Raw genomic sequence first — 23,456 nt, 5'->3', positions numbered from 1 at the left:
TTTACTTGAAGACTGCCCTTAACCTTTTCAGGGTCATGGACTGCTTTGATCATCTGTTGACCATGGACAGGAAAAATGCACAGATGAGCATACATGATCCAACTTGGCAGAAAAATCTCAGAGGGTTCACAAACATCCTCCCACTCCTCCAGAAATCCCTCATCTTAAGACCTGTCCTCAGCATGTGAATCTGTTTTAAGCTGTTAGGAGGCCACTGTCTCAGGGTAAATGAGTCCGGTCCCTTCCTAAGATCAGGTGTGCATACGGGGCCAAGCAAGTGAGAAAGACCATGAGGGAACTGTACCTTCCCCAGAGGACTGGGGAGGAGACAATAACAAGGAAAAGGGATTAGAGGCACAGAAGAACAATGTCACCATCATCATGACTTTGCACAGGATCAGATCTGTGGCAACAGTCACCAAGCCAAAGGTGCCTTCAGCCACTCTATAAAATCACAACTATCAATGGACAATCTGTGTTCATAAAAATGACTTGACTGTGTTTGTATTTCATTTTTTAAAGATATTTTATTGATTTGTTTGGGGGAGAGAGGGAGAGGGAGCACAAGCAGGGAGAGCAGCAGGGAGAGGGAGAAGCAGGCTCCCCGCTGAGCAGGGAGCCCAACACAGTGTGTGATCCCAGGACCCTGGGATCATGACCCAAGCCAAAGGCAGGTGCCTTGCCACCCAGGTGCCCTGTGTTTGTATTTCAAATGATTTCAGATCTGAGACTCGGGAAGAACCGTTCCTCGTGGAAGACCTGGCCTCCCTCTGGACTGGTCTCTGAATGTCCTTTTCATAGGCTACAAATCATATTTGTGGACAAGTCAAATGCCCATGGTCCAAAAGTCGTTGTTGGGCCATGAAGTTCTTTGTGGCTTCTACTGGTTCCCATTATTATTGTTCTGGGCACCAGGGGTCAGTTGACTGGAAAGTGAAGTGGTGCAAATGATCTTTGATTTCTGAGCAGCTGAGGTTTAGAAACAAAATGTGAGCTCTGATCAAGCCCCAAGTCTGGCTTCAGCTACTTCTCCCTCTGCTCCTTCCTATGCCACTCATACTCTCTCTTAAATAAATAAATAACATCTTAAAAAAAAAAAGAAGAAGAAATGTGGCCTAGAGAGTTAAAAGTAAAGTCCTGCTAAGTGAGGCCAATCGGGACAGACAAGTAGATTTTCCCATGCCCACGGGATCAGGCCCATCTCTCTCTGGGCCCATCTCTCTGGGCCCAGGCTCAGAAATGGCAGGCCCTGACTGGCTTGGTCTTGGTTATTTCTGAAAACTGCAGGGGGAGCTCTGCAAACCACAGCTTGCACCACCATCTGATTGCTTCTGTCCTCTGAAAAGAAAAGGTCCTCATCCTCCCCACATGAAAGATACAGGCAGGCAGAACAATCTGTGTCTCCTGGGATGAAGGGCTCACTTTACATTTCTGGAGACCCCCAGAAATGGTGACAGACAGTTCAGTGAACTTCAGGATCACCACATCTGCTGTGAATGGTGCCACCAGAATTGTGCAGTGTACGACCTACACGGCTGAATGCCAGAGCCCTGCAAAAGGTCTCTTCTGAAGCACAAAAAGCTGAAGGAAACAAGTGGAAAGGAAACCTGGGTTGGCAGAGGCCTGGCCAAGTGTGTAGTGGGATCTGTTTTCAAAATCTTGGAGCCCGAGCAGCACGCTCTGTCTCTGTACTTTTCGCAGGTACCTTTCTGACACACAGGAATAAACCTGCTGCTTATTATGAAGTCCCACCCTGTGCAATTCCCAAAGAGACAGTACAATGTAGCACCTTAGTGGTTAAGAGCTTGGGTCCTGGGGCGCCTGGGTGGCTCATTGGGTTAAGCGGCTGCCTTCAGCTCAGGTCATGATCCCAGGGTCCTGGGATCGAGCCACACACGGTTGGGCTCCCCTCTTGGCAGGGAGTCTGCTTCTCCCTCCCCACCCCGCCCATTGCTTGTGCACTCCCTCTCTCTCTCTCTCTCTCTTTTAAAGATTTTATTTATTTTTTTTATTCATGAGAGACACACAGAGAGAGAGAGGCAGAGACACAGGCAGAGGGAGAAGAAGGCTCCATGGGAGCCCGATGTGAGACTCGATCCCGGGGCTCCAGGATCATGTCTTGAGCTGAAGGCAGGCGCTAAACCATTGAGCCACCCAGGGACTCTCTCTCTCTCTCTCTCTCTCTCTCAAATAAATAAATAAATAAATAAATAAATAAATAAATAAAATCTTAAACAAGAGCTTGGGTCCTAGCATCAACCCAACCCAGGCTGGAATTGTGCTCCACCAGTTTCTAGCTGTATGTTCCTAGAGATGTTTCTTCACATTGGTGAGCCTTATTTATAAGTAAATAGTAAAACAATCTAGCTCAGTAGGCTGTGGTAAAGACCAAATAAGATGATATGCTTGAAAAATATTACTGATGGTCCCTTCACTAATATATCTGCCTTTGGCCTCCAATGAATTCTTTGTACAAAAATCTGTTGTAGGGTACATGGGTGGCTCAGTCGGTTTAAGTGGCCGACTCTTGGTTTCAGCTCAGGTCACGATCTCAGGGTCATGAGATCGAGCCCCAGATCAGGCTCCATGCTGGGCGTAGTGTCTGCTTGAGATTCTTTCCCTCTCCCTCTGCCCCTCCCACTGCTCACTCTCTCTCTCACTCTTTAAAAGAAAGAATCTGTTGTCCACCCAATCTGTGCTAGTCTCTAGGGCTGCAATAGCAAATAAGACAAAAGTCTCTAACCTCAATGGGCTTTCCTTCTAATGAGGAGCCTAAGAATAAATAACTAGGGAGAAGTCCATTAAAGTGAGTTGTGATTATGGGTGTAAGAGAACACAGCAGAGTGCTGTGAGGTAGAATACCGAAGAAGCCTACTCTAAATTGGTTCTTCAAGGCAAGTCTCTCCGAGGAGGTGAGATTTGAGCTGAGAATGGACAAATGAGAATAAGCCAGCTCTATTTCCCTGACTAGTAAAAAATACAATTAAAACATAAACAGAAAAAAATTTTCCCCAAATCCCTCCTCTTTTACCCTGATCATTGTATCTTGAGTCATTCTATGGAGACTCTTGGAGAAGTAAAGCCTTGAATTGCCAATTTAGTTGGGGATGTGAAAGGGGGCCTAAGGAGCCCCCTGGGTACTGGCGGGCCCAAACCCAAGGCTCAGGAAGGCTATCAGGAGAGTAAGGAGCAGGGAATGAGGACACAAGAAGGTCAGGTTACTCAGAGCTTCAGATGGGGATTGGGTGTGGCAGGATGTTACAGATGTTTCCAGACATTATCCGACTGAATCTTGTCTGAGCATGATCCCCATAGATAGTTAGTGAAAAAAGTAAGTGGCAGATCTGAGTGGAGGCAAGGTCAGAGGACGCAGTTTCTAGATCTGCTTTGCCACTAACTATATGTGTGACCCTCAAGAAGTAATTTATCCCTCCAGACCCCATTCACCACATACAACATCACAACAAGTGTACTGCCAACTGCACAGGATGGGTCTGAGAATCAAAAGAGAAAATGTCAAAGTGCCTGGAAAAGCGTAAAGCTCTAGACAAATGAGGTCTGGCTGTCTGATGTCTTTTTCCCAGGAGCAAGCTAAAGGTGAAACACTTGGCATTTTATTTTCTGGCCCCTCGTGTTTGAAACTGGCAAGAAAGCACTTACATAGAGAAGACAGTGGCTCTAGAAAGTGCTAAGAGGGTCCCCATGCCATGATGGCCAGCACACCTTGTCAGGATATCGGGGGTCCAGGATGTTGGCTCCATCAACTGAGCCCAGTAGGACCTGAGAGTCCAATTAGAGCTTATTTGCTTTGAGGACCACCTGAGATTTCACGAGAACAATTTTTGCAGTGATAAACTGGAGGCCTAGAGGAAGTAACATAGCTTGTTTCCAAGTCTCATCTATGATCTACATATTTCATGTATTACCCAGAGGCTTGTACAGTGTTGTTCCTCAGGCAAAATTTACCTATGCTGGGGCACCTGGGTGGCTTAGTCAGCTGAGCATCTGCCTTGTGATCTCAGCCCAGGTCTTGATCTCATAGTTGTGAGTTCGGGCCTAGCATGGATCCTACTTAAAAAACAACAACAACAGGGGATCCCTGGGTGGCGCAGCGGTTTGGTGCCTGCCTTTGGCCCAGGGCGCGATCCTGGAGACCCGGGATCGAATCCCACGTCGGGCTCCCAGTGCATGGAGCCTGCCTGTGTCTCTGCCTCTCTCTCTCTCTCTCTCTCTCTCTCTCTGTGTGTGTGACTATCATAAATAAATAATAAAAAAATAAAATAAAATAAAATAAAACAACAACAAACTCACCTAGGCTGTGTGCTACTCCACTGAGGCCCACCTCTCTTACATAACAACTGAGAGGGGTAGGTGTCTACTGGAAAAGAACCACATTTTTAATCTCCAGCATCCAGTTATGCTGAGTGCCCCTCTTGTTTCTTCCCCTCCCCCACCCTCACCCCACCCTTGGGTAGGACAGGGAAGAAGAGGAAGATCACTGAAACAGGCAAGATGACAACAGAGGTTGTCTGACAAGAGAGTAAGGGACTGCAATCCCACTGGTTGATTTCACAAGAATTTAGGAACTTAAAGCTGCCCAAATGTCATTGTGAACCTCAGATAGTAGATGATTTCTTTGAAAGCAGCAGAGTGGGTCAGAGGTGGATCACCGAGGAGGGATTTCCAGTGATACAGTGCTCTCACTAACTTGTTTGCCACTTTTCCTGCCATGTCCCTTGGAATCAGAGAGAGGAACATAACAGTCTATTGTTTGGGACCCTGTACTGTTTTTACAAGTGTGCTTCTGTTCCATTTACTAAATGGAAGCTAAATAAAACCCAGTGATGCTTGTGAGGACCTCAAAGGACCATTTTAGAAGGTGCAAAGTAGATCCTTCTGCAGTCTCAGGGACCTAGTGCACCGAATCAATTTACAGCTGTTGTTGTTGTTTTTCCTGCCATTTTCATTATCCTCAGTTAAAATATATTTTAAATTATTTTACAAATTTTAAATTTTTAGATTTATGTGGAATCTTAAAAAATAAAACTCAAAGGGAAGCCCAGGTGGCTCAGCGGTTTAGCACCTGCCTTCAGCCCAGGGTGTGATCCTGGAGTCCCACATTGGGCTCCCTGCATGGAGCCTGCTTCTCCCTCTGCCTGTGTCTCTGCCTCTCTCTCTCTCTCTCTCTGTGTGTCTCTCATGAATAAATAAATAAAATCTTTAAAAATAAAAAATAATAAAACTCAAAAAAAAAACTCATAGAAAAAGAGATCAGATTTGTGGTCACTGGAGGGAAAATTGGAGGAAGGTGGTCAAAAGGCATCCACTTCCAGTTCTAAGATAAATAAATACTGGGAATGTAATGTCCAATATGACAACTATAGTTAACACTACTAGTATATATTGGTATATATACCAATATATGTATAAACACACATATATGGTATATATTGAAAATTGGTAAAACTAGATAGTACAAGTTCTTACCACAAGGAAAAAATATTTTGTGTATCTGTATGAGGATGTTAATTAAACTTATTGTGGTAAATATACATAGGTCAAATCATTGTGTTGTATGCCTTAAACTTATATGGTAATATATGCCAATTTATATGTCAGTAAAACCAAAAGAAAAAAATAATAATTCTGCAAAGTTAAACATTATCAGCCCCACCCCAACCCCACCCCACCAAAATGAAAACTCAGAGAGTACCAAGCCTCAAGGACCATCAGATATCCTCCCGGGCACCTTTCAGCTCGTTGACTGTATTGTGCACACATTAAGAAAGGCTAGGGAGCTGCCTTTGCCTCTCCTTCCTGCACACTGTACTCCTTCCATAGTAGCCTGATAAGGCAGCTTTGTTCATGTTGCTGGGTGGCCTCATGACATTATCTTTGGGGGTGTACAACTATATTTCCCACTGTCCCATCTAGAGAGGGATGGAAGCTGGGCTGGGGTAGAGGGGTTATCCATGGAAAGATAGGGATAGACAGGGAGGAGGCAAAGCTGCTGGTCTGCTGCTTTGGACTGCTGAATACACCTGAACTAGCAGGTAGAATCGCAGGATTAATGTTTCCAAAAGTGTGGTCAACAAACACCTGCATCGATATCAGCCAAAGAGGCTTATTAAACAATGTAGATTTTCAGACCTCCCATCCCCACAGCATCATCAGTGTTTGTGGGTCTGAAGTGGGGTCCAGGAATCTGCATTTTGGCAAGCCCCCCCAGCCATGTCTAATATTCACTGAAACTTGAGAACCACTGATGTTGACAAATCCCAAGAAGTTCAATTAACTTCAATAGCTATGCTCAACGGCTCTATGCTGCCTCACTTTTCATAGTGTTACTTCTTTCTGGAAAGTTCTCCCCCAACCCCCACCTCTGCGTGCTGAAGTTGTTCTAGGGCTGGAAGCTGGGTAACCAGTAAAACAGTGACACAACCAAGCCCCCAGACGGTCAGAGCAACCACTTAGCAACATAATCATGGACAGGGATACGCAGGTGTTTCATGCCTGGGGAGGGGGTGCGGGAAGACAAAATGGCCGCCCACTAGACAACTGCGTATGTTCCGTAGGGAGAAGGACCTGTTTGTAAACACCCAGTGAAGGGGCTCTTGCAGTCTGAGAAGGGCTAATTGGACTATTGAGGAGGTGTCAGAACTACGGTGCAAAGGCTGTAAAGTTGATACACCAGCATCACCAGCATCACCAGCATCCGAGTCACTCTCAGCAGGCTCCAGAGTGATGGGAACAGGACATTCTAACCACCTTGGGGAAGAGAGGAGGACTGCTGATCCCTGAATGACAGGGAACCGGCTTCCCTCTAGACCACTGCACATGCGTACATGCGTAATAAACTGGAGGTGAGGGCACCAGAAAAGAATGGCGATACTCTTTTTTTTTTTAAGATTTTATTTATTCATGAGACACACACAGAGAGAGAGAGAGAGAGAGAGAGAGAGGCAGAGACATAGGCAGAGGGAGAAGCAGGCTCCATGCAGGGAGCCCAACGCGGGACTCGATCCCGAGTCTCCAGGATCACGCCCTGAGCCAAAGGCAGACGCTCAACCGCTGAGCCACCCAGGTGTCCCGAGAATGGCGATACTCACTGAGGGGACTTGCTCTACCTCAGGGCTTCCAAGAGAGCTGGACTACTTCCATATTCTGAAGATTCCTGTATATTTTTTAACTGAATTCAAACAAAAATGGAGAAAACTATGATATATTTTAAATGCTTACATCGTTTCAAAATGGCATTTTTAGCTTTGAGGCAAAACCACAATGCAACATATAACATTGGGCAAGGTCCAGAAATCTGCATTTTTAACAAATGCCCCATATGCACACCAACCTTTGAGAAGTGTGCCCTGAATTCTAATGGAGAAGGAAGTGCTCCAAAGGAGGTAGGCTTCCCTTGAAATGCCAGGGAAGTGAATTCTCTCGCCTTAGTTTGGAGTGTGTGTACCCACAGCAATTTGTGTTGCTTTCCCCTTATAGGGAAACAGAGTGGGTCCTTTGCCCAGATGAAGTTAGCAGCTACTCGTTAATGTGAAAAATGCCAAAATATCCCCTTACTCAAAATCACCCTCCCACCAGCCTGCCATTAGGCCCAAGATTTCTTGAGAGTAGCTTTTCTCCTTAACGGTTATTATTAGCTCTGCTTTGCTATGTCTATGCCTGCCACTCTCCCTTAGCATTATGTTATAAAGCTTTCCAATTTGCTACAGCAAGATGGTTGCTGGCAGGAGATCTAAGAGAGTGCACAAAAATTTGTCAAAAGCTGGTAAGAAATGGGCCGTGTGGTTTGATTGCAAGGAAAATAACCTTGAGCTTGGATTTGTTGAGAAATGTGAAATTGAACAGACGTGTTCATTTGACCTAGCTGTGGCCATGTGTTCAGAATCTGAGCCAGTCAGCAACATGTGAGGGTATGTTCTACAGTCACACTGGGATAGTGAATGGAGATAATGTAAAATAGAGCCCTGGTCTGCTCTACAGGACCTGACTATCTCAAAGGCAATGCACGGCACACATGACATAGAACACATATGTAAATCTATGTGTCATGAAGAGCAACTTATGGTAGCACCAAAGTCCTGAATATTTTGGAAAGTGTGAAAGAGGAAAACCACAGTCTCTGGTTGTATAAGTGTATCTTACACAAAAGAACCCTTTTGGTAGGGTTCTAACAGCGGCTGATCGTGGAGGATGTAATAGTTGAGCAGAAAGGGTAGGGCAGAGAGTATGAGAACCCAACACTGAAAATAAGCAAAGAAATAGTGTCTTATTTGTCCATCACGAAAGGTGAAAGGCTAGCCTCATGCAGTTGTATAAAAACCTTTTGGGCATCATACATTCAAGGAAGTTGTAGACAAATACAACTACAAAAGCCACATCTATCATCTTGCAATTCAAATTAGCGCCTTGAAATTGACAGATTGAAAATAAGACAGATTTCTACATGCCAAATCATCTTTTTGATCAGTTGTTCACTGCTACAGTCCTAATACCTAGTGTCTATATATATTGATGAATGAGTGAATGTATGAGTAAATACTTACTAATCACTTTACAGCTCACACTGTTTAATCCTGCCAGGTGGTCTATTATTTCCAGATTTTCAGGACTCAGGTGTTAATTCTGTAAACTAATCATGTTTTGTGTGATACTCCTGCCACCACTACTGTGCAGTCATCTCTCTAAACCCAGCACCTAGCAGAGTACCTGTAATGTAGTAGTTCGTTGCTCAACATAGGAATCAAAAAATGGAGGCTAAGTGGACCATGAATTGATACATGATAAATTAATGGAAAAGGACTTTTTTTTTTTTTTTTTTTTTGGAAAAGGACTATTAAGAGAGTAATTTGGGGATGCCTGGGTGGCTCAGCAGTTGAGCGTCTGTCTTTTGCCTAAGGCGTGATCCCAGAGTCCCAGAATCAAGTCCGGCATCGGGCTCCCTGCATGGAGCCTGCTTCTCCCTCTGCCTGTGTTTTTGCCTCTCTCTCTGTGTCTCACATAAATAAATAAATAAATAAATAAATAAATAAATAAATAAATAAGAGAGAGTAATTTGCAATAACTTCTCTGCTAAATTAGTACATAGTAATTCCCAACCTGACCTCACCTGAGCCTTAGGGGCATGGAATGGTAGTAATGGGGGTACTTGAGCTGATTGCAAAATGCTTAGCCAAAATCATATCTTCTACCTGAATGGGATAGGGACAATAAGGGACACCAGAAAGACTCCTGAGCTCAAAAAGATATCTATGGTTTATAACATGGCCCACCGTACAACTCTATTCTTTTTTGAGATTAAATACATTTTTCCCCTCAGAATTTTAGACTACTTTTAAAACAAAAGTTAAAAAAAATTAAAAAATTAAAATTAAAAATTAAAAAAATTTTTTTAAAAGGTAATAACTTCCTAGAGTTTAAAACACAAAAGCCTTAACTCACACAGGAATTAAGAAAAAGAAAAGAGCATTTCCGGGATCCCTGGGTGGCGCAGCGGTTTGGCGCCTGCCTTTGGCCCAGCGCGCGATCCTGGAGACCCGGGATCGAGTCCCACATCGGGCTCCCGGTGCATGGAGTCTGTTTCTCCCTCTGCCTGTGTCTCTGCCTCTCTCTCTCTCTCTCTGTGACTATCATAAATAAAAATTTAAAAAAAAAGATTAAAAAAAAGAAAAGAGCATTTCCAGATACCAGGTTATCTAGGCAAGTTTGAAAATGTGACTCAGTTCATCTTAAGAAATACTTCTTGAATAGTCACTTCATTTCAGGAACTACGGAAACATCCGTGGATGAAAGATGGGCTATTTGGGGCCATCAAAGGGTAAAACGAAAAATTCAAAGTTTGTTTCTGGTGTTATGGGCTCAGAAATGCAGTGGAAAGAACCTCGGTCCTCCCCTGCATGCCAGTTTGCCTACAGCACCATTGTCTCTCAAGGCAAGGCAGTGATACTTACTATACCGATAATTGTGCACATATATGTGCATGTGTGTACAATTTATATACTGAAACTGTCTTAGTTCTGGGTCTCATCAGGGGCAATTCAAGTGTTTTTCAAGCATACTCTCTAATGAATTTCGAGGGAAAAAATATATATCCTTTTATACGTTTTCAGGTTGACATCTAGATATGTCATAAGTTTAAACCATTGCAAGTGATATAATTTCTGGAATGTGGTAAATATTGACATTTGAAATAAAACTACCTGATCACTCATTTAAATGTATCCAATGGACTCTGAATACCATAGTGATTTGTGACTCATAAACATGTATTTAAAAATTAAATGGCTAAAATCTTTAAGGGCACAAAGTTTACATCATTCCTCTCCTTCTTAAATTCTTATTTCTATTCATATCCCCACAGGATTTTATCCTGATGTTGTACAATTTTTGCTTTAAGTATTTTATTACTTTGTTCACCCTATAATAGTTCTTCATAACAAAAATATAAATTAAATTTTAAGTTTTTATTTCCTGTGGGCAGAAGGTAATAAACGTTAAAACATTTCCTTTGACTTTAGTTATGCTTCCACAGCTAGCAGTACAAAACAGCTCAAAAATACACAAAACAATACAAATTTTGGTAAATAACTAAGACATAAAAATACATTTTTATTGGAAATGAATTTCTTAAATATGTGAATAGGGTTTTTCATTTCACACCTTATTCACATATTTAAGAAATTCATTTCCAATAAATTCAGTTATTATAGCCATAGAATATTAAGTAATTTTCAGGAACACAATTCAGCATCAACTATATTTTTCTATTTTTATAAAAGTAAGTGCTAAGAAACCTTTTCATATTAATAAGTACATCTGAATGGACAGTTTTATTATGCCATTGTCATTCAGTTTTTTTGAACTCTGAGCTACATGCCAAAAAGCCACGTAACGATTTTTCATGAAATAATATTTTAATAATCTATCATATGAAATAATATTTTAATAATCTATCATCTGACAGCTTGGTTAGGTTCGCTTTATATTTTATCAACAGCAAAGAATTATAAACCACACGACTTAGAAAAAGATTTGTTACTCAAGATTATAGTCATTCCGGGCACTGAGGTGGACACTTGACGGGATGAGCACTGGGTGTTTTTCTGTATGTTGGTAAATTGAACACCAATAAAAATTAATTTAAAAAAAAAAAAGATTATAGTCATTCATTTTCTCAATTTCTGGAAAGTAATACTGTGGTAAGAAGCCTCTGAGATGGCCCCCACTGATCCCCAGTTTCTGGCATGTGAACCCTTATACAATCTTTTTCCCTTGACTATGAGCTAGGGACTCAATTCTAACAAATAGAATATGGCAGAAGTGATGTCACTTCAGAGATTAGGTTACATGAAGACCATGGCTCTTCTCATTCACTACCACTGAATGAAGCCTGCTGCCATGTTATGAGCTGTCCTATGGAGAAGCCCATGTGGCAAGGAACTGAGGAAGGTCTTCAGCCAATAGCCAGCAAGAGACTAAGATCCTCAGACCAAATGATAAATTTCACTTCACTGAAATTAATAGATTGCGCTATGGAAGACACCACTGAATGTATGAAAAGACAAGATGCAGATGGGCAAAAAACATTTGCAAGTCACATTCCTGACAAAGAGCTTGTATCTAGAATATAAGCATACCTCATTTTATTGTGCTTTGCAGATACGGTGTTTTTTTTTTACAAACTGAAGATCTGCGGCAACCCTGCATCAAGCAAGTCCATTGGCACCGTTTTTCCAACAGCATTTGCTCACTTTTTGTCTCTGTCTCACATGTTGGTAATTCTTGGAATGTTTCAAACATATTCATTATTATTATATTTGTTATGGTGATCTATGTTCAGTCTCTGACTTGCTGAAAGCTCAGGTTACCATTTTTTAGCAATAAAGTACTTTCAATTTGGGAGCCTGGGTGGCTTGGTCAGTTAAGCATATGACTCTTGGTTTCGGCTCAGGTCATGATCTCAGTATCCTGGGATCAAGCCCCACATCAGGCTCCATGCTCAACGGAGAGTCTGCTTAAGAATTTTTTCTCTCTCCTTCTCCCTCTGCCCCTCTCCCTACACACTCTCTCTCCTTCTAAAATAAATAAATCTTTAAGTACTTTCTAATTAAAGTATGCATATTGTTTTTTGAATATGATGCTATTGCACACTTAACAGATGACAGTATAGTATGAACATAATTTTTATATGCACTACAAAACGAAAAAATTCATTTGACTTGCTTTATTTATTGTGAGATTTGTTTTATTGTGATGGTCTGGAACTGAGACTGCTATATCTCTGAGGTATGCCTGTATAGTAAAAAAACTACCAAATTACACTTGCAAGAAAACAACACAATAAAAATGGGTTTGAACAGAATGGGTTCTGGGCAAAGGATCTGAATAGACACTTCACCACAGAGGATATATAGATATTGGGCATATGAAAAGATGCTCAACATTATTAGCTAGTTGGGAAATGCATCTTAAAATCATAATGAGCGCCAACTACTTATCTGTTAGAATGGCTAAACTTTAAAACCATGACAAATGGCACTTGGTGATGTAGGGAAGTGCCAAATCACTATATCGTGAATCTGACACTATTATAATCCTTTCTGTTAACAAAGTGGAACTAAAAACTTGATAAAAAATAAAAATAAAAACCTGGTAAGTGCTAAGGAAGTTACAGGGCAAGCAATGGGAATTTGAAAAACTGCACAGTGACTCAGGAAGACAGTTTGGCAGTTCATTATAAAGTTAAACGTACAATTACCATGTGATTGCAATACCACCCTACCTAATTAAGCTAGAGAGGTTAAACTTAGGTTTAACAAAAAACTTGTACATGTACATTCAGAGCAGCTTTAGTCACAATTGCAAAAACTAGAAACAACCCAAATGTTCTTCAAGAAGTGAATGAACAAACTTCATCCATATAACGGAAAATCACTTAGAACTAAAATGGGAGGTAGATGAATCTCAAAGCCAGTTTCAAAAAGGTTATCTATGGGGGTGCCAGGGTGGCTCAGTCAGTGAAGCGTCTGCCTTTGGCTCAGGTAATGATCCTGGAGTCCTGAGATCGAGTCCCGCATTGGGCTCTCTGCTCAGCGGGAAGGCAACTTCTTCCTTTCCTCCTTTCCAGACTGCCGCTCCTCCTGCTTGTTCCCTCTCTTTCTCTCTCTCTAAGTCAAATGAATAGATAAAATCTTTTTTTTTAAGGTTATTTACTGTATGATTCCATTTATCTAGTATCTTGGAAGAGGCAAACTAAAGCATTGGGGATTGGAGCAGTGGTTGCCAGGGGCTAGGAGTTGGGGAGAGATTGATTACAGAGGGGCAACACAAGGGAATTTGGGGAAGGTGGTGGGATTGTTGTGTATCCTGACTGTGGTGGTTACAGCAGTCCATCCAGATCTCAAAACTCCTAAAAAGGTGTGTGTGTGTGTCTGTGTGTCTGTGTGTATCTTGATTATGATGGTGGTTACACAGGTATATATACTCTTGTCAAAACTCATAGAACACCTCCAATGGGTCCATTTTACTCTATGGAAATCATACCTCGATGACGCGAAATTAGAACAACAACAACAACAAAAAAAAGCCTCACGATGCCTGGGTGGCTTGTTATTTGAGCGTCCAACTCTCGGTTTTGGCTCAGGTCGTGATTTCATGGGTCCTGGGATGGAGGCCCCATCAGGCTCCATGATCCACTGGGAGTCGGCTTAGGGGGTCCTTTCCCTCTCACCACCCACACACTCTCTCTGTCGCTATGAAATAAAAAATAAATAAATCTTTAAAAAAAAAAAAGCCTGCCCAAACCAATTCCACTCCTTAAAAATAACCACTGTTGACAGTTTGGTATGTACCTGTCTAGAACATGTAAGCATGTAATATAAAGGGTTCTTCAGTTGCATAAATGCCATCATTGTACACAATAGATGTTTTATGCTGCTTTTTTGCACTTCCAGGTCTTGGAGCTCTTAGATATATGGATAAGCGCATATATACATATAAATGTTCCAGATATAAAAATGGTAATAGACCTACTATATTTGCAATAGCTATATTGCAAGCCATTTTGTGGACAGAACATCATTTACTTAAAGAGTCTCCCACTGTTGGATATTTAGGTCGTTGCCAGTTGTTTTGCTATGACAAGCTATGGTGCTACAGTGAATGACCCTATGCACGCACCTTTTTGCAAGTATAATGATAAGCTAAATCTCTAAAAGTAGGATTACTGGGTCCTGGGATATGTATAATTTGAATTTTCATACCAACTGACAGATTGCCCTCTATAGAAGCAAGATGAACTTTTAGAACAAGTCATGTGTGCATTTTGCAAGCTTCCCATTCCAAATTCTTGAACATCTCTCTTTCACAGGATCATGCCGATATTGAGTGGAAGTTTGCAAGGACGAAGCTCTGGATGAGTTACTTTGATGAAGGCGGCACCTTGCCACCTCCTTTCAACATCATCCCCAGTCCCAAGTCATTTCTATACCTTGGTAACTGGTTCAACAATACCTTCTGCCCCAAAAGAGATCCTGATGGTAGACGGAGAAGGCACAACTTGAGAAGCTTCACAGTAAGGCTTTTTAAAATTACATTTCTTTTTAAAACAAAACTGTTTTCTATCTCCCCTACCCCTACCCCACCCTTCCAGACAGTCCCTACATTAAACAGCATAAAATCACTCCAATCACAGGAGTTTAGCTCCTGTGTTATTCTCTAGTCCTAATATTTAGAAATATATTCCAGTGGATGAGTTGCTGGGAGACCACTGATGGGAGCTTTCTGTCCTTTTTTAATTACAGGAACGCCACGCTGACAGCCTGATACAGAATCAACATTATCAGGTAAAGCTCGACCCAGAGACTAAACAAAAACAGTTCTTGGTCAGTTGGTGTGACCTTGGACAAGTCATTTAACCTCACTGAGCCTCAGTTTCTTCATCTGTGAAATGGGGGTGATAAAACACAACTCACGGGGTTGTTGAGACAATCAAGTGGTGAGCATGTATAAATGATTGTGTGTGCATGTGCATGTGTGTGCATGTGTTCTGGGTCATTAAGTGTTATCTATCATCATTGTCATTACTAATACAAAGCAGAGTGACCACGTGCGTGCCATTCCCAGGAAGCTAAGTAAAAAAGAGACCATCCCAGGGTGCCTGGGTGGCTCAGTTGGTTGGGCTTCCGACTCTTGATTTTGGCTTAGGTCATGATTTCAGGGTTGTGGGATCGAGCCCCGTGCTGCATTCTGCACTCAGGATAAGCTTGCTTGGGATTCTCTCTCTCCCTCTCTCTCTCTGCCCCTCCCCTCACTCTCTCTCTCTCAAATAAAGTCTTTTTAAAAAAGACTACTTTACATCCCTATAAAGGAGAAGTGTACATTGACCTTAAGAAAATTGTCTGGATTATGCGATTAGTAAACATTGAAATCGGCAAACTTTGTGACACCAAAGAATGATTTTATCAATTCTACAAGAGCAAAGAATAATTCTCATCTTACTAGGAATGTTAAAGTTTAATCCAGTCTGAAAGGAAGGGTATTGGACATGACCATCCAAGGATTATTCCACTCTCATTATTCTATAAATGTGAATCTGTGTTTCCCTTCTGTGTGGGCAGAAATGTTCCTTTTTTGGGTGAATTTGATCTTGCATGGCCCACTCTGCCACCACATTTAGACACATAGTAATTCTTCGTTTAGCCAATGGATTTTTGCAGAAAATGACTGTAACCGATGGATTTTGCAGAAAATGACTGGATCCTAGGAGGATTTCCTATTGCAAAGGCAGTCTGAGCATGTTCTATTTCTTGGGTATGTTTCTTATTTTACTGAGAGCCTGAGAAGAAAACTTAATGCCTCTGTTTTTTTTTTTTTTTAATTTCCAGGAAGTTATCAGGAATTTAGTCAAAAGATATGTGGCTGCTATGATAAGAAATTCCAAAACAAATGAGGGACTAACAGAAGAAAATTTTAAGGTAATCAAATCATGAAGTGGTTTCTCATTTCACATTTCCTAAGCGTTATTTAATCTTCACAGCATTGGAGGTTTCTGGTGATCATTTCAACTGCCTATAATACAGCAAAAACGCCTAAGGTTTTTATGTTCTCTTAGAATGATCTGTCATTGGGGTGCCTGGGTAGCTCAGATGGTTAAGCATCCAACTCTTGATTTCAGCTCAGCCCCTGATCTCAGAGTCATGAGATCGAGTTCTGAGTCAGGCTCTTAGCACAGTCTTCTTGTCCCTCTCCCTCTGCCTCCCTCACTCCCACTCACATACTCTCTTGTTCTTTCTCTCAAAAAAAAAAATGGTCTGTTATCCAGTCAATAGAGAGATTTCATCAATGTCTATCACTACAATCAGCTTTAAGAATAAAAGAAGTTTGCCTTATGCATCCTTTTAATATTGTGGGTGTCTCCCAGTGTGAGAATTGAGGGCTTTAAGTGTTGTGGCAAGGATGTGCAGTAAGGGGCAACAGAGCAAAAGGAATATGCCTGCAAATGTAAAGACTTTCTTTACTTCAGAGATGAAGACCAACTAATCCAATATTAAATCTAAGATTTAATAAACTCTACCACGAAACATCAAAATTCTCATAATACTAGCATTAGCCTAAAACAATGGTTCTCAATCAGGGGCAATTTTGTTCCCTAGGGCGCATCTGGCAATGTCTGGGGACATTTTTGGTTGTCACACTGGATGTGTATGCTAGTGGCACCTAGTGGGTGGAGACCAAGATTGCTACTAAACATCTTACAAAGCACAGGACAGCCTCCCACAACCAAGATGATCCAGCTCAACATGTCAAGTGATTAAGAAACCCTATCTTAGAACACATGTATACTTTCTAAGGAACAAAAAAAAGGGCATTATCCGGGGTGCCTGAGTGGCACAGTTGGTTGAGTCTGACTCTTGGTTTCAGCTCAGGTGGTGATCTCGGGGTTGTGGGATCGATCCCCATGTCAAGGCTCTGCATTCAGCACAGAGTCTGCTTGGGTTTCTCTATCTCTTTCCCTCTGCCCCTCCCCCACCAGACTCTCTCTCCCTTTCTTTCTCTCTCTCTAATAAATAAATCTTCTTAGAAGGCCTATTATACTAATCCATAGATAGAACTCATCTATTGAGGGCTTGCTATGTTCCAAGCATTCCAACAGATCCTGGGGTATCAAGATATCACCAGCCCCCACTCTTCAGAGTGACACACAGATGGTAACAATAGAAGGACTGAGTATTCTGACAGGATAAACACACAGTGATGTGGAGACAGAGAGGAGGGACACTCGACTGGGATTTGGAGAGTTGGGGCAGCTTCTCAGAAGAAGCCGCATTTAAGCTGAGGCTTAAAGGAGGAGCCAGATAAAGGAGAGTTGTGGAGAAGAATGTTCTAGACAGAGAGAACAGCACAGGCAAAGGGCCCAAGGCAAGAGATAATATGTCCAGGCAGGTGGACAGTAGAGAGCCCGGAAATAGAGTAGGAAGAGCTGACACAAGGCCTTGAAAAACCTTGTAGTCCTTGGAATAGCATTTCTTTTTTTGTTTAAGATTTTATTTATTCATGAGAGATACAGAGAGAGAGGCAGAGACACAGGCAGAGGGAGAAGCAGGGTCCATGCAGGGAGCCTGACATGGGACTCATTCCTGGGTCTCCAGGATCACACCCTGGGCCAAAGGCAGGTGCCAAACAGCTGAGCCACCCGGGCGTCCCCTTGGAATAGCATTTCTACTTTTACCCAAGGTCAGTGACAAGTTACTCAAGAGTTTTAAAAGCAGGGGAGCAATATGACCCAACTTAAGCTTTTAAAAGTTGTCTTTTAAAGGAGGATTCTAGCCTCTAGGCAGCCAGTTAGAGATAGAAGACATTTCCTGGGGACTTGAGTGGCCAGGAGCCCCACCCCCACCCCCTACGCCTGCCCCAGTCTTCAAAGAGGAGTCTCTAACCTGACACGTTCCACTTCCCTACTTTTATTCCTTAGGGTCCTAAAAGCGGTTTTCCTCTTCCCTAGTTTTTCTATATGCAGATATGCCTAGGAGAGCTAGTTCCTTAATTGCTAGTTAGCACTCTCACAGGGACAAGTCCGTTAGTGTCCTCGTGATAAGGGCCAACTGAAATCAACTTTACCAATTATACAGTTTTTCCAATGGCCAGCCCTGCCCACAGAATTCTTAATCTGCTTTTCCTGTGCTGGAATAATGCAAGATTTTCCTGGTAGTCTGTGTACTTTGTAATTTGCACTAGGCAAAACTGGGAGCCTTCCAAAGGACACCCAATGAGCAAGCCTATTTTGAACTCAAGACCAAGCTTCTTAACGTAAGGTGTCTTCTCTCCTGCCCTAGGAATTAAAGCAGGACATCTCCAGCTTTCGATATGAAGTACTTGACCTCTTAGGAAATAGGAAACACTCAAGGAGAAGCTTTTCCACGAGCAGCACCGAACTCTCTCAGAGGGACGATACCAATGATGGCAGTGGTGGGGCACGGGCCAAATCCAAGAGTGTCTCTTTCAACTTAGGCTGCAAAAAAAAGGCCTGCCACGGGCCACCTCTCATCAGAACTGTGCCAAGAGCCAGTGGCACCCAAGGGAAGTCAAAATCTGAGTCATCGAGCAAACGCTCCTTCGTGGGTCCTTCTCTCAAGAAACTCGGTCTTCTGTTTTCCAAGTTCAATGGTCATATGTCCGAACCAAGTTCAGAGCCAATGTACACCATTTCGGATGGCATTGCTCAACAGCACTACATGTGGCAAGACATCAGATATTCTCAGATGGAGAAAGGGAAAGCAGGGGCCTGTTCTCAGAGTGAAATGAACCTCAGTGAGGTAGAATTAGGTGAAGCCCGGGGTGCTGCTCCGAGCAGTGAATGCCCTCTATCCTGTTCCAGCTCTCTTCACTGTGCATCCAGCATCTGCTCCTCAAATTCCAAACTTTTAGACTCCTCAGAGGATGTGTTCGAAACTTGGGGAGAGGCCTGCGACCTGCTCATGCACAAATGGGGTGATGGACAGGAAGAACAAGTAACAACTCGACTCTAAGTCAAGCCGTCCCCTCCCCTCCCCCTGCCCTGCCCCCCGCTCTGGAACTCAAGAGAAAATTTGTAATTTCCCTGCTCTCAGAGGTGACATAGAATCTGATTCCCTCATTGCCCAACCCCCTCCCCAGAAAGGAGAGTGAAACTCCTCTATTTTCTTTTATAGCCACATTTTCCTTTTTTTTTTTTTGTTCTTGTCAGTGTGATTCTTAGTGTTATTGCTATTATTTGCCTTTTTATGCCTCTTAACATGAAGTCCGTTTCACAACCAACTGCAAGGGGTGCTTACCCCGAATCAGCAGAGGTGCAGTCGGGTGCTTTACCCTTTGGCTTTGCTTTTCTTACCCTTGCTTCTTTGAAGCTCCAGGTGCCACTTTGCTACCATTGCTGTCGCACAGATCCCTGACCTTCCTCAGGATCTCACGCCATTTCCCCAGGGGCTGAGGGAGGTGCTCGGCAGTCCCCACCAGCTATCAGATGAGACAAGCCATCTCTGTTGCCCTTCAGTGCTCCATGCTGCCCATTCCAGTTCAATGAACAGCATCAAAGGGAGACTGAACAGACTCCAAAGAATTGTCAGCTTGTGGTTTCTAGGTAGAACTGGCCTTCTTGTTTTTGTTCTTAAACACAACTTCTCCTTACCGTGGAGGTTGTTGAGTGTTTTGTTTCTGAAAGATCTGTTAGTTTCCCAAAGTGTGCCAGTGAATATTTACCACGTAGTTATGTGTCCCACCTAAGAAGTTAGTGAATTCCTTTTCTGTGTTTGTGTGTTTCAGTTGACCCACTACCTTTTCAAATGTGATAGTATTGAGATTAGTATTTAGGATGTGTGCTGTTTTTAAAAACTTCTGCTGCACTCTAACCAGTAGTTGCTATATCTCATACATTGGCAAGAAAAATAATTAGCTGGTACATGTATAGGGTCCCATCGACTGTTGATAGTTTTAGTCATTGCTATCAAAAGCATTTCTAAGGTGAAAGCCTGGGTTTGAAAACATTTTTTTAATCAGAAAAATAACATCTTGCTGCACTGTCGAAATCTGGAAAGTGCATCTTCATTTTAATCACATTCTAATGAAAAAAACAATTTTAGGTCTAGATAACCTGATTCCAGTTGCAGTTTTAATACTCATTGCGAGCAGTGGAATTGCATGTGTCAACTTACATTAGAAATATAACATAACCCTAGTGAATTCATGGAACTATAAGCGTGATCCAAATTCTACTGTCATCAAAGAAAGCTGCATTTATACATACAAATGACTCTCCAAAGCTTAATAGTACCTCATCAAAATCCAAACATGCAGGTTAAAAAATGAAATCTGTAACTGACCCAATAGCCACTGAGCAGATAACCTACTGACCTAGGGTGGGGTTTTTTTTTGTTTTGTTTTGGTTTGGTTTTTGTGGTTTTTTTTGGTTTTAGGTTTTCTGGTTGCTTTTTTTTTTTCTTTCTTTCTTTCTTTTAACCAACATTAGTACAGGGCTGTCCCCAATTCACACTCTAACATATGACCCAAACAGCCCTAGGTCTGGGTCCTAGAGAGTTAAATTAACAGTGCGTAGGCTCAGAAAAATAAGAAAGTTAGGTGTTGTTCTGTAAATATCAACAGTAATAGAAATCCACCTAAATTCATGTGTCTACTTTCTGTTACAAGTAAGTAAAATGAAGCATTTTCAAACAATGCATATATGCCTCCAAAATAGCTTCTGACATTGTAGTTTCTGGGTTATTTGAATTGATTCCCATTTCTAGCCCTAGCTTTGGTGACTGATGGTCAAAATATTCCACATGAAAAAAAATTCCACATGAAGAGACAAACTGGTGGGGAGGGGGGAACCCTAAATGTTGAATAAAGCTCAGATCCAAGGAAAAGTTATCCCGAGAACAAGCTGCAACAAGACCCATTTGATAACAGATTGTCCCCAAGTAATTCTTTAATCATATCTGAAGTGATTATTTACTCAACTCCAATTTCTCTCCCACTTCCCTCAGCGGAACTATCATAAATGACCTTAATGACATCAATATCAGGTTATTTTCCAGAAGGAAGGTTTCTAATTTTACAGATTCAACTTTTCCAATTGTCAAGTCTACATTCAATAATAAATGGCACCCGGGCTACATTCCTAATTCATACTGATGGCACCAAAACCCAATATATGGCCCTATTTCTCACAAATACATGTACTTGTGATAACCTAGGTATAATTGTTCTGGCAGTTACTGCATCAGTTTGTCAGAAAACAATGGTAGCCATAGAGCCATGCTCCAAAATAGTCTTCTCTCAGTTACGTTCTGAGGAGAGAATGTGTATAAATTATAGTAGCCAATCTCAACTACTAAAAGAAACCAATGTCATATTTCATAAGCAGTACATTCCTTTTCAGATAGTCTCAGGGCTACTATGCTTATGACTTGGGCTTACAACTTCACTAGCTACCTTGAGGCCAGGGTCTGACAGGGACTGAGGCCAGCGAGCTGTTAAAGCCGAACAACTATTGCCATTACTTCCATATTGATGACATCAACATTTTTATTTACTCTAACTCAGAAAAGTAGGAACTCTAACATAGGAAGTAGGAAGGAAAAGAAATTTGTGTTCACCTTTGGACCTCTGGACCAGCTACTATCAAGAAAGGTATTTCAAGTACAGTGCTTAAATGTCATCTGATCCCAGAGAAAGTAAAAGCCAATGTGAGAGTGAATTTAGAAACAGAAAATTGGACCTAAGAGAGTATCTCAGAGACAATCCACTGTATCTCAACCTCTATTCCAACCTCTTATTTTACAAACAACAACAAAAAAGGTGCAGAGACGAATAATGACTGGCTCAAGGTCAAAGAGCCAGTCAATAAACCTAAATCTTCTAAATCATAGTAGCAAAACATTTATTATTAAGCATATTATATGGTATATATAGGAAATGTGAAAATGGAATGGCCGATACACATATATTTTTGTTCATTTGCCCCCAAATTTCAGACTGACATATTTAAAAGTAAAGTGAAAAATGAACTCCAAAGTCAAATATAATAATACATGGTGTAAAAATCATTTACTAGTTGTCCAAATATCTATACCACGGTTCACCTCCATTACAGTTGGCTTGTCACTTCTAGATACTTGTATTCATTTGTTTGATTCCACCATAAATCCATCAGAGTGCCCCAGATAATTAGTAAAGGTATAGACCTTATAAAGAAAATGTCTGATTTATATTGGAAAATGACCACTGTTGAAGTTATCTCTTCCACTTCCAACTTTAAGGCCAGTGGAGTACAAAGACAGAGGAAAGACTTCAAATTCAAGGTCATCATTTTTGGAAGATGCCAAATGGTATAGGGGTATAAATGCTCCAAGTTATATTTCTGTCCACTTACATCAGAATTTACAGATTTCTTTCTGCCTCCCATAGTCATTTTTCATTCTACTCTGACCTAATTTAGGCTATTTCAGCTAAGCCCAAAACATCTAAACATCTGCCTGCAATTTGAGTAAAGAACTTTAAAAAACCTAGGGCCTCTACCTTTTGAATGACTTAAATACTTTTTAAGAATTTTATAGTTATGGCAGTGCAAAAGCTCTCCTGTAAATTTCATTAAATTTCAGTGAAAAATATGAGCCACTACCTTAGCCAGAATATATCAATGACCATTCGATGTTCCTTTTGCCTTGTAAGACTCCAGTGGTATTTTGACTAACAGTTTAAGTGGCCCAGACCTTGATTTATTAAACTATCAGGTAAAAAGTACTTGAAGTTAGGGAGACAGTCTTTCCTGTTTTAAAAGTACGTAAGAAAAACTGACCACATTATTCTGGTAATAGAGTTTTCAAAACAGAGCTAACAGATTGTATAGATATAACCAACATAAATTGATGTAATTTTTCAGATCATCTAAATAACTTCTTCATACCCACTTGTCAGCTTCCTCTTACCCCTGTGACTTTGCCTCAAAGCTACAGGCATTTTAGATTGTTTCTCTGGCTTGCTTTATCTAGATAGTTGTTCCAAATATCCACTTTGCTGGTGAAGAACTAGCCATTGGGAACCGAGTACCACAATTCAATGTGAGCATTACTTTAGTACAGAGAAATGCTATTTTTACTGGCTTTCCGGTGACTTTTTCCATCACTTTGTATCCAACAGATGAGGGTTTTGACTTGCGTTGCTTTTACGGGGATGTATGTAGAACTGAGAACCTTTTTTTTCTTTTTTTTTCCTTTTTTTTAGAACTGAGAACCTTATCTGTGTTATACACGCAGGCAAATGCACACGATGAAACTTAATAGCATTTGATCATTCTGGCCTTGGTCCTTCATCTTTTTTGGTAATTATTTAATCATTCTGAAGGGAGGGGGAACAGGAATAACTTTAATGGAAAGAAACTTCCTGAGATATGGTGAGGAATTTCTAAA

The 23,456-nt window shown here is 41.5% G+C and overlaps 1 protein-coding gene across 1 annotated transcript in view; it reads left to right on the top strand.

The window, feature by feature from the left end:
• The window catches only part of TRPC5 (transient receptor potential cation channel subfamily C member 5), a 270,975-nt gene extending 251,874 nt beyond the window's left edge, over positions 1 to 19,101 (top strand). The window contains exons 8-11 of the mRNA XM_041741576.1: positions 14,384 to 14,587; positions 14,817 to 14,858; positions 15,900 to 15,989; positions 18,348 to 19,101. Coding sequence (XP_041597510.1) covers positions 14,384 to 14,587; positions 14,817 to 14,858; positions 15,900 to 15,989; positions 18,348 to 19,040 — 1,029 coding nt within the window. The 3' untranslated portion in view covers positions 19,041 to 19,101. The remainder of the gene's footprint in view (positions 1 to 14,383; positions 14,588 to 14,816; positions 14,859 to 15,899; positions 15,990 to 18,347) is intronic.
• The last annotated feature ends 4,355 nt before the right edge of the window (positions 19,102 to 23,456 follow it).

This window comes from Vulpes lagopus, chromosome X (assembly GCF_018345385.1).
Source record: "Vulpes lagopus strain Blue_001 chromosome X, ASM1834538v1, whole genome shotgun sequence".
NCBI lineage: Eukaryota > Metazoa > Chordata > Mammalia > Carnivora > Canidae > Vulpes > Vulpes lagopus.
The sequence above is the reverse complement of the archived record's forward strand: the minus strand, read 5'-3'. Positions and strand labels throughout refer to the sequence as shown.